The sequence below is a fragment of the Gouania willdenowi genome, chromosome 7, assembly GCF_900634775.1.
Source record: "Gouania willdenowi chromosome 7, fGouWil2.1, whole genome shotgun sequence".
NCBI lineage: Eukaryota > Metazoa > Chordata > Actinopteri > Blenniiformes > Gobiesocidae > Gouania > Gouania willdenowi.
The window spans coordinates 17,813,858-17,825,989 of NC_041050.1; the positions used below are offsets into that span (position 1 = coordinate 17,813,858).

At 36.6% G+C, this 12,132-nt stretch overlaps 1 protein-coding gene across 3 annotated transcripts in view; it reads left to right on the forward strand.

The window, feature by feature from the left end:
* plxna1a (plexin A1a) overlaps positions 1-12,132 on the forward strand; it is a 339,887-nt gene that overhangs the window by 185,479 nt on the left and 142,276 nt on the right. For all 3 annotated transcript variants that reach the window (XM_028452103.1, XM_028452104.1, XM_028452102.1), the window contains 2 exons: positions 7,680-7,780; positions 11,993-12,116. In XM_028452103.1, coding sequence (XP_028307904.1) covers positions 7,680-7,780; positions 11,993-12,116 — 225 coding nt within the window. The remainder of the gene's footprint in view (positions 1-7,679; positions 7,781-11,992; positions 12,117-12,132) is intronic.

Here is a 12,132-nt window from a genome sequence, read left to right on the forward strand (position 1 = left end):
TACCTGTTTTATGGAATTTCCACTCACCTCTTCCTCTGTTCACAGCCACCACCATTATTCCTAAACCACACACTGGTCACCAAACTGGCTTGACAACACAACAATAAACACAATATACACAACCACAATTTCACATCGCATCACTTAAAACTATTCCTCACCCATTCCATATCCTATCTTGTATCCCTCTTCCCTGCTAACTTCCCCACCCCCCTCCAACCCCTCACCTTGGTGTAACACTGCCCTCTCTTTTTTACATCCTCCCTTTAATAAAGTATTTCTTACCCTTCCCTAGGGAGGGCTGGTGACGGTCACAATTATGCAATGAAATAAATAAATTTATTTAATTGCAATAATAAAATATGCATTGCTGTCAAAAGATTGCACTTCTTGTAGTGTTAACCTTCGAAAGCATGTGCAGACAAGAAAAAAAAAAAAAAAAAAAAAAAAAAAAGGAAAGGAAAAAAGACCAAAAAAATTGCAGGTGGAAAAATAAAACTGCTTTTATTTGGCTTTAACTCTAGACATACTTACTATACATACTAAATCGGTGTATAGCATCTGAAATCAATGAGAAAATAAACACAAACCATATCAATCGGGTGTGTATTAGATCCTAAAATCGGTCATTAGCGGATGGGCTATAATATGTAAATGATGTAATAACTATTGCTGAACGGCGATTCTGTCACTCTACTTTCTGCATTATAACCAGCCACTTTTGAATTGGCAGTAATGAATACAAAAATCACAACACTATATAATATAAAATATAAAGTTCATAGCAAGAAAGATTGAAGAAGTATTTAGCGACAGTGGGAAGAAAAAAACTCCCTTTTAACAGGAAGAAATCTCCAGCTGAACCAGGATTTATCCATGTTTACTGTTTATGAAGAGAGCAACTTCATTTTGCTTTTTTTCACATTTTATTCCAGAAATACAGTTTGCACAAGTTTGTCTTTCCTTACTTATCAGTGGCTTTACAGTCCTCATGTTGACAGTGTTATTAATAGAGTTCCTTATTTCAATTTAGTAGTGTTCTGCTTTTTTTTTGTTTTGAATCACATTTTTGAGTATTAAAATCATTTGTGTTCATGTACAGTATATAATCCTGTGTATATCAATATTCTTATTTCATACATCAGTCGACACATTGAATCAACCGACGTATCGGTTATCAGCCGATACATCGGATATCAGCTTTTTAAAACTCTGATATCAGTAAGAACCCTAAATATCCCATATCAGTCAGGCTGTAGTATGGTATTTACTAGATTATGATTCCTTTTGTGCTGTTTTACTGTAACACTCCCCTGCCTCACTGTTTAGTCATCAGGGACTACATAGAAGCATGTGTCTGAGCAAGATACACAGAATCGAACAAATGCATGCATTTTATTATTTATTCATATTTGTATCATAGGTGCCGACCAGCAAAAATCTAAATATTAGTGAGTACAGTATGTGGTAAGACGCGTTACGGTCAAATGCTTTCCCTCAGCATGTGCACATTTATTGCAGCTTTCTTGTGTAGTTCCATGTTTTGTATTCACATTTGTGTATTTGTACAGCCACCTTCGATTTGCTCTCCTTTGCAAAACAAGTCATCCATCAGCCTATTGTTCAGTGATGGCACCCTATATTTCCCTCCATATTATACAGATGGGAAAATTACTGCTAAGCCTATAGCAGCAGCAGCTAAGCCGGGGACCGAAAACAGACCCCATGTTTGGAATGAAACATCAGCTGCAATTACTTCTGTGTGTCTCTCTCATCCATCCTTCTCCACCCCCCCCACCCCCACCCCACCCACACCCCCACCGTCCCTCCATCGCCCCCACCCCCACCACGCTCAACCCTATCTCCTCCTCTTTCTCGTCTGCCACGAGGCAAATTAAGAGGCTCTCTATCATGCCCCAAATGAGAGAGGCCCATTTGTAAGTGCTATTTGTTTGTAATAAACAACACCCCCCCCCCCCCCACCCCACCCCCTCCTTCGTCATGGCTGTTTCCTCTACTTTGGAAATTGGCTGAAAAATGGGGGGAAACCATCCAGCTTAACTCTGCTGGATGGTTTCCCTTCTATTTATTTGCATTGTCTACTCCAATATAGATATTAGGATCATTGATTATATGAACTTTTCCATCTGTAATCTCTGTCATTTTATCTTCCTCACCTAATTCCCGTCTCCGCCTCTGGCCTCTTCTATCCACAGATAAATGTGCTTCCCTCTCCAGCCACGGCAAATAGGCCAGAGATAAAAAAAAGAAAATGCCAAATTTAATATAAATAGGTTGCTCTCACTTACTGAATAGATTCCTCCCAAACGCTCATACACACATGCTTCGTATAAGACAAAGAGTCTAAGGAGGAACCTCTTTCATTCCTGATCCCATTATTTGTTTTCAAAAAACTCAATAATTGAACCATTCCATAGGAATACATCACAGGGGCAGTTATCACAGCAGCCCATTGAATAAACTTTCCCTCTTTTCTATTGTGCTCCAGCGTGGCAGGGTTGATTTTTTTTTCCTCTCTCCCATTGCTCTATCAGATGGCTGCATTATGAGCAGGATATTTGTCCAGACACGAGTAATGACAGCAATTTGATGCTATTTGGCATCCCTCAAGAAGGCGCGAGCTGCATTATAATAGTTATCAGACACAGGTTACTATTGCCACGCTATGTATCTGCAAAGAGTTATTGTGTTCAACTATACATTAGAGGAGGACGTGTACAGCCTGAGAATGAAATACTGGTATTTCCTGCTGCTTGTTAGATAGGCTTTCTCTGTAATTGACGTGAAATAGTGTTGGATAAGTAAAATGTTGGATGTATATTATTCTCGCAACAAAAGAAAAGAGCTGAATGACCTTGAAAGTAGAATAACTCTGAGAACAAATACCACCTGTATGACCAAGTTCCTGCTTTTCTGTTTGTACATGAAATATAGGAGAGTTTTGCGAGATTTAGTCATTGAAATTGATGGAACTGCCTCAAATCAATAAATCATTTTCCAAACTTTTGCAAGAAGGAAAGTGCTGCGAGATAGCATGTTTCCACAGCAAATCCCCAATCCTGCTGTGAATATATTATTATTTTTGACTGCCTTTAATGTCTTCAACAATGTGTGCTTTTCTATTTTTTTCCAATTGCACTGCAGTTTTGTCCCTTAGCTCATTTGTTGGTTCAATTATTTACCCGTTTGTACCTGCTTTGTTTTCTTACTTTAGGTCGTAAAGTTCAATAAGTGAGCATGTTTCTCGCGACAGCAAAAAGCTGGTAAAATTAGAACTAGAGCTTAAGCATCTGAATACTCAATTCACCCATGAAAGCTGTTTGTTTGTGGTATTTACATTACATTTGGCGTTTTGCTGCAGACTGATTAGGTTCATTGTTAAAAATAATAAGCATACTGACTATGTTTTTTTTCCATTTTGATCAATCTAAATGTGGATATGATTGTCTTATTTTGGTTTTGGTCCTCTTTCTATAACAAAAACAGAAAACCTAAATGTATAAACAGTTATATGTTGAAGTAAGGTTTTAAAGGTCATATGCACCCTTCATGCAGCTTCATCTAAAATCTGATTTATTTTCCACCATTCAAACTCACAAAAATAAAAAAAAGTATGTGACAGATACTCAGTAAAGTTAAATCCTGCTGATGAAGTTTTCATATTAAATTAACCATATTTAAATGTATATTTTCACTGAAACATTGTGACAAATGATTTTAAGCGTTGCAGTTATGATATGATATGACTATACTTTATTAATCCCCCCCGACCATCTGTTGTATGGTCAGTGGTATGTTATATTTAATATGACATATTTGAAATGAAACTGTGTTTCATGTTGAAACCTCAACATTCCTTACCTTTTTAAGTTACTGCTAACCTTCCTTATTATTTCACCCTGTAAATAAAGAAGTTTTTAGACACTTTTTAGACTTTTAAAGCATTACAATTTTTTTTTTACTAAATAAAAATAAAAATAATAATAATCGACCTATAAAAGCAAGGATGGTCTGTGTGTGTGTGCGTGCGTGTGGAGCAAATATCTCCCCGACGCGGTGCGAGTTCGACCTGAAACTTGGTCAACGGGTTCCAAATACCCCAAGTGTGTGTATCTGTTATTTTGGAGTCATTTTGTCATTTCAAAATGTTTATTTTAATTTTATTTCACTTCTGGACGGCCCGAAATGAAACCTATTCAGCTTTTGACCTCAGGGTGTGAGGGGGCGCTAGTGCACCTTCTATATCTATCGCCACTTCCGGTTCCGGGTTCATGACGTTTGTTTGGGTTAAAAAAAAGGTAAATATTAAAAAAGTTTTTTGTACCAAAAAATGACAACAGAAACACATACAAATATACAAAAAGGCTCCAAAAACACACACAATTACTCCATAATACATACATTGCCGAAAAATACACAAAGCAACAAAAATATGAAAAATATCTATAGAAAAAGTACACAAAATGACAACAGAAATGCCTTAAAATATACAAAAAGGCTCCAAAAACACACAAAATTACTCCAAAAAACATACATTACAGAAAAATACACCAAACAACAACAAACATATGAAAATGACTCAAAATACACAAAACTAAATATTTATACAAAAATACACAAAATAACAACACAAATGCACAAAACTACACTAAAAAAGATACAAAAATACATAAAATGATTCCAGAATCACACTGCAATGGCAACAAAAAACAATAATTGTACAAAAATTGCAACAGACAGATACAACAAAAAGACAACAGAAAGATACAAAAATACACATAATGACTCCAAAAACATACATTACATAAAAATACATCAAACAAAAAAATCACAAAAATGAGTAACAAAAACAATAATTATACAAAAAATGCACAAAAACACAACAGAAAGATACAAAAATACGCAATTATACCCCTTATGCTCCCACATGAATGCATACTTCCGACGGGCACTGTACTAATAATAATAATAATAATAATAATAATAATAATAATGTTTGATGTATTTCCACCAACACTGGTAGACATCAAACATCTATAGATGCTGATACATTATATATTTTGTAAATGTTTGTGTTGAAGCAAAATAAACCAATATTTTACTGACATTATGTGAAAATATACTAGGTGAATTTGAATGTTTTTTTCTTCTACCTTGTTAATATAAAAAACAAGCAATGGTTCATCTTATTTACTGGGTAATTTAACAAGTTTTAATTATTAATTTTGTTGTACTTATAGTTTACAAATTCATTTAACTGCATAATACAATGGAAAAATATACTGGGCCGCGGCAACAGAGGAAAACCATTCCTGCAGAAGATGATAACAGGTAAATCTGGGCAAAAATGTTGAACTTGAATAGAAAACAATTCCATGTTTTATACGAATATGTCTGACTAATTACCAACCTTAACCTCTCAACTACATGGTATTCAGTTGAAAAAGATGGGCAGTTGTGGAGATCTTTTTCGTTCGTGTTTCAGTTGTAGTTTCTTAGTATTTACTTACTTGTTCCCAGCAGTAATCGCCCAATAATACACTGTTATTTCAGTATATTTTAGCAGGTAAATACTTTGTACTTCAGCTGTAGTTTCCATGTATTTGTCTTCTTAAACTGGTGGTAATTACGCAATACAATGCTATGAATTACCAGGTATTTACCTTGTAATTACCTGTAAATTGACCTTGTAAACACCTGCCATTAGGGGACTGTAAAAGGCAGGGTTACCAAAATCTGTTATTTATAATCCAGCTAAAGGAAGAAAAAAAAATTGATATCTATGGAACAAGTATTAATTTTGAGTTTCCCTTTCTCAGAAAAAATGCACACCTTTTGAGTGTTGTTTCATCGGACAGGTGAATGTCTACAGTATGTTTTGATGTCCTTTGTTTCCAAGATACCAAGGCAACCAGCTTCATCTTATCTCAGTCATAGAGACACACAGATGGCAGGCGAGAGAGATTTAGTGGATGAAAGGAGTAATCCTTGATATTTATCTTAATGGTGTTAAGGACAATAGCTCTTTCTTTGTAGGAGATCTGCATGGATTAGTGTGAACATCCTTCTTTTATGTTTGGATGAGTAAACTCGTTTGACAACAAAAAAAAGAAGCAGAAGCTTTTAAGTTTACAAGTTATTTATGGTCACTGCTAATAAAGTGTAGGGATGAGTTGGTTTTACTCAAATGTATGTCTGAGCAGTTTAGCTTTTCACAGCTTACTAATACATGAATGAATCTATTGATGTACAAACACTCCTGAGAGTTTTGCCACAATTTGGTTGATCGTCAAGAAAGTTTGGTTGAGTGGCTTCTACCAGTATTGCTAGCAATGCTGTGGACAAGCAATGGCTTAACAACAGAGACAGAGAGAATCCGACCTGACCCATGCAGCCACTTTGTGTTTCCAGTAAAAGCCCAGTCTGACCTGCCCTACACTAACAGGTTAATGCAAACAACTTAAGTTGATTGGGTTGTTGAACCTAGGTTATGAGATTTGGGACAGAAGTTGTACCAGTTGTCCTCTCAATCTAACCAAGCACATTGTTTTTCTGGCACGTTTGTACTCATTTGTGTGGGTTACTTTCATAGGCAAACTACTTTCCCAGATAGAAAAATGATTCTGGTCCATATGTGGCCCAGTAGGCCCACACCAAGCATGCTCATTCAGCCCACATACTGCATGGAATGATGGTGCTTGGGCTTTCTGCTTCTGTTTGCCAAAACCTGGCCACAACAATGTCCTCACAGATGTCAGCCGAGGACAGACCAAAGAGATTTAGTTACCGGTACTTCATATATGGGCCACGTTTGACTCACACCCAGATAAGTCTACGTTAACTTGCCATAATTAGCCAAAACTGGCCCAAAGACATTTTAAGATAACTAGCCCACTTTTGCAGCATTCGTATGTGGGCCATTTTTGGCTCACATCTATTTTGTACGGGTCAGAAGAATGCCAAAAGTGCCAGATCATTCCAACTTGCGGCCCACATCCATATGATATCTGGGTTGGAGTTCAAGATGTTGCATTATTACCATATTTGTGGTTTTGTTTTGTTCAGATTTATTTATGAACGGTATCGTTCACTGTATGATCATGATGACAGAATATCCTCTTGATACAACATTTCCTATCCGTATCTCCAGTTTTCCTTTCTTTTTTTCAACTTTTTTTTCATTGTATCAAGTGCCCACGAATATCACTCAGTATGTGTCTTTACTCTGACTATCTCCATGCATTCTACCGGTATTATAATTCATGTATTGTAACCAACCCATGTTGATTACAAAAGCAAAGTTGCATTATTTTTTAATATATCAGAATTGTTAGTAAAGGAAAACAGAGTAGGGTTTGAGACACTGGCGTTAAACTGTTGTCAACAAACGTTGATCAGCTCATTCTAACCAAAATCTTCTTTTGGTAATCAGATTAAGTCTAAGATCTAAAGTGGGGTGATCTGATCTTGGTATTTTAAAACCTGTTGGCTTGTCTTTGATGTGGGAGAAGGGCAGTTAACGGGATGTTTATTGAGAATACTCGACATTACGTTTAAGCCCTTTAGTGTTGATAATGAAATGTTTGCTGTCACGTAATTTTGTGTGTGATACAATGTATTTTTTTTCATTTAATTACTCATGACTTTTGTTTCTCCAGGTGACCCAGGTACCAGTGGAGGACTGTGAGCAGTACACCTCATGCAGCGCTTGTCTAGGGTCAGGAGATCCTCACTGTGGCTGGTGTGTGCTGCATAATGTGTAAGTATTTCATTATTGCACATAGAATGTGACTCACTTTGGTCTTTTTGTATGTTTTTTTTTTTTTTTTCCTTAATTTCAGCCACTGTTGTATTCTAGTAAATCCTCTTTAGAGACTATACACTACAGCAACAAAAGCCTATATATGATTACAATCAAAAGTTTGTATAGAGTTTTGGCACTTGTTCCTGGAAATATTTCAATATATTCCTGATACAGTTTTTCAACGCTGTGGTCCAACTAAGAAAAACCTGTCAACCTGTTTTCCTCTTGTTTGTTTTGCATTATGCACCACCAAAATACCATTCCTTTCATATGTCATATATTTATGGAAAATAGTTTTTTAATTGGACCTTGCTGCTAAGTCAGACTTCTAAAACTAAATCTGAAAACACTCCTCTGTAGATGCAGACAAACAGAGCGACTCCTTTTCCCCTGGTGTAATTGTTGCATTAGCTCAGTGGTCCTGGTGTATTGAGTTAGTGAGAAGACAACATTGTTTATTAAGGTGATCAACTTTTATGTTGACGTAGTAAACATTCCAGCTGTATTTAAATAATTACTGGTGACATTCATCTGATTGTGATCTCTGTGACGAATTGTCTATTCGTAGAATGTTTCGAACGAGAACGTCACGAATCATTGGTTCCCAAATGTGGTGTGCAGGATTTTCTGGGTACACGAAGAACGCCTTTGAGGGGATAATTTATCAATCAATTTTTTGATTAGGAATTTTGTACAATTTAGTCAACAAATACAAATCAAAAGCAAATTTAATGATCCAAGTAGAGAGTACTTTGAAATTCATCGTGAAATTTAGAATAATTTAACAATTTTGGATAATACTTTAAAGTTGGAAAAAAAAAAAGGTCAAATTTTGTGACAGTCTTTTTTTTTTAATGCTTTCAAGACATGTATGCCTACAAATTATGAATTAGATATCCCTTAAGGAAAATCACATCTATAGCATTAGTCATCAGAATTGCTTTTTGTCTAACTTGAGCTGAGTCATATCTTAATGACTGAATTCAACTAGTCAGTAGTTTTCATTTGAAGGATGAAACAATTTCAAGGCCCCCCATCATTAAATAGGTACTTTTGAGACCTTTTTTTTTTTTTTTTGTTTCTTACATGAAAATGCAAACCACTATAGATTGGATTAATAATTGGAAAGGGGCAGTAAGGAGAATAAAATGATTTTATTTCTGCCCCTTAACTTAATTAATACATAACTGATTGTCAACCTTCCCTCATCAATCTTCACCATTTTCACTATTCGCTGATAATCCAAAAATCACAAATCAAAATGTACAAATCACCCTGCAAGTCAACTTTCTAAAGCATATACTGGTACGCTGATTTATTTATTTATTTATTTTTTTGCCCTATACTTTTTTTTTTTCTCAAATTAACAAATATTTGTACAAATCTTCAAATCAATATCTTGAGCATTCCACAAATTATGTATTGAAAAATGTACATTCTTGCTTTGTGGAGGTATATTTATAAAAATGTATTCCAATAATAAACAATATCAAAATGCTTCGGAGGCCCTGTTCTTGATGATGACACATCAAGTGAAGAAAAGTCTGATGGGGTTCTTATGTTTTATGGCACGCTTCTAATGTAAAACAAACCAAATGCTAATAAATGTGTCTTATAGACCCATTTTATGTTCATACTAAATTAGGTGCATGCGCGCGCAGGCTTGGTGCAAAACACGCAATTGAAACACTTTTGTTTCTGTATAAAAACAACACAATGCCATCGTGTTGCGTTGATGATTGCACTATTCAGAAGAATAGACGAGACTAAACGTTCTGAGTGAACTCATCCTTTAGTAACTCCTTAAGTTAACGACATATTCCGTAAAAGCGGTGCTGTTTATGGTAAGTGATCAGCCAGTTGTTTCTGCTGCACACACACAATTGTTCCCTGGTAATGACATTACTGGAGCGATGAAGTGATGAAGTGACCAAAAAGCACCACTGTGTTCAAGTGACCCATCACGGGCGGTTGAAGTGACTGCAGTCGCCACGGTCGCTTTCAGTGTGTGTATTAGGCTGTCGTACAGCAGTACGTGTTGTCGCGAGAACGAAAACAGAGCTGCGAAGCAGGGAAAGTTGCAAATGCTGTTTCCTGGCCAGAGACAGCAGGGGGGAATGAACCCCCCCCCCCCCCCCCCCCTCACCCCATAAACACTTGTATTACCCTCAGAGGGACGAGAAGGATTTATTGAGGTGAAAAAGTTACTTAGTTCTGCTGTAGAGATGGAAACTCATCCGTTGAATCTGATCAGAATACGCAGAAATAAACGGAAACCTTTGTTAACAGGAGTACCTGCCCGTTCATAACAAGTAGTTATAAGCATCTAGAGACTTAATGCTTTTAGGTTTTCTGTCAGATATAAATAAATGTCTGGCCATTGAACATAGGGCCAGGAGCGCACATTGGATAACCACTCATCTCCAGGAACGCTGCATGGGTCCCTCAATCGTTCACCTGTACTTAAAGTGAGTTTCCTTAAATAAGCCTCAGATGACAGCTTTCTACATACTTTCAACTGTTTTTGAGCCTTAACAGCGGTACATTCATTGCCGTTTTACAGTTTTTCAAACGTCACATATGTAAACGACATGGTTTCTGCACCGAGCATGCACGCGTGCGCGCGTCAGTCAGGTGTCTCATGTTTGTCCACATTGGAATGGGTCTATATGAGTTGTAGCTAGTAGTGTTGAGTTACTAAAGGCATCCTGTGGCTAAGTGTTAATATAATTGCGACGTTCCGGTCCGCTGGCCAAGCAGCTGATGAATGAGCCACTGATTGGGAAGCAGGAATGAGCAGCTGGTGCCAATCAACTAATGAAAGCGCAGCGTCTATCTATCTATGTTAATGTGCAATTATGTTTTATTCTCGACGATGCAACACTTTCTAATGCATTGCTTAAGTGTAAATGTATTCAATTAATAGGAAACTTGGTTATTCAGGTACAAAATGTGCTAATGCTCACTTTGTCTGTTAACCAAACCCAGCTCTAACTGGTGCTATAAACATTGTTTTTTTTTTTTTAATTTGGAGCTGTCATGTCACCAGTATGGCAATTCCTTCTGCTTTTAAGACTTTAACTGCACAGGTTGTTTACATGAATCTTCCTAATTAACTTCATTTCCATGCATCTGTGCACACATTAATAACGTGATTCTGTGGCTGAGGGTCGACCCACGCTAGAGATGTCCGATAAATACTGTATCAATAACTCACTGATTACTGCACCTTAACAAACTGGGCTGTGTCGAGCGTGAAAAACGTATTTACCAAAAGCGGGGCCCACAACAATATGATTGTCTTATCCGAGGGTCACATTATCAACATTTATGTTAGCTTTTAGAATAATGACTCATCTGAGCATTAATACAGGAAAGTACAAAGGGTTTTGTCTTTGTAGTCCTTAGGGTTTTCTTGGTGTCATTTTGTGCATTTTGTTGCTTTGTATATGTTGTTGTTTTTGTAGTCATTTTATGTGCAAGGTTTTCTTGGTGTTTTTTTTTTTTTTATTTTCAAGAAATTTTGCATGTTTTTGAATTCCTTTTGTACGTTTCCTTGTCAATATGGCAAATTTGTGTTGCCTCTTTCTGTGTTTTTTGTGTCATAATGTGTGTTTTTGATATATTTTTTGTGTTATTGTTGTCATTTTGTATATTTTTCTGTCATTTTGTGCATTTGTATGTCATTTTGTTTGTCTTGGAAGTTGCTTTGTATTCATTTTGTGTGCAGGGTTTTCTTGGTGTTATTAATATCTTTTTTCTGTTTTCTTGTCAATATGGCAATTCTGCATTGCCTCTTTGTGTGTTTTTCTAGTCATTGTGTGTTTTTGTTATATTTTTTGAGTTATTGTTTTCATTTTGTGTATTTTTCAGTCATTTTTGTGCATTTTTTGTTGCCATTTTGTTTGCCTTTGAAGTTGCTTTGTATATGTTGTTTTTGTAATCATTTTGTGTTCAGGTGGTTGTTTAGTGTTTCTTTAACGTGTTGTGTACTTTTGGGGATGTTTTGTGCATTTCGCTGTCGTTTTCTGTGTCTCTGAAGTTTTTTTGTGTTATGTTGGGCTTCAAGTACAATTTCATAATGGGGGCCCTGGGCCACCATTTGCCTATGTCTGTGCTAGACAGTCACATGGCCTGAGCCAAGATGTGATGACTGTTTGTTCTCAGATGTTCAAGGAAGGATCGCTGCGAGCGAGCGGAGGAGCCACAACGTTTTACCACTAGAATGGAGCAGTGCGTCCATCTTTCTGTCCAGCCCAACACCGTCTCAGTCACCATGTCAGAAGTGCAGGTGCCAAAACTCAAAT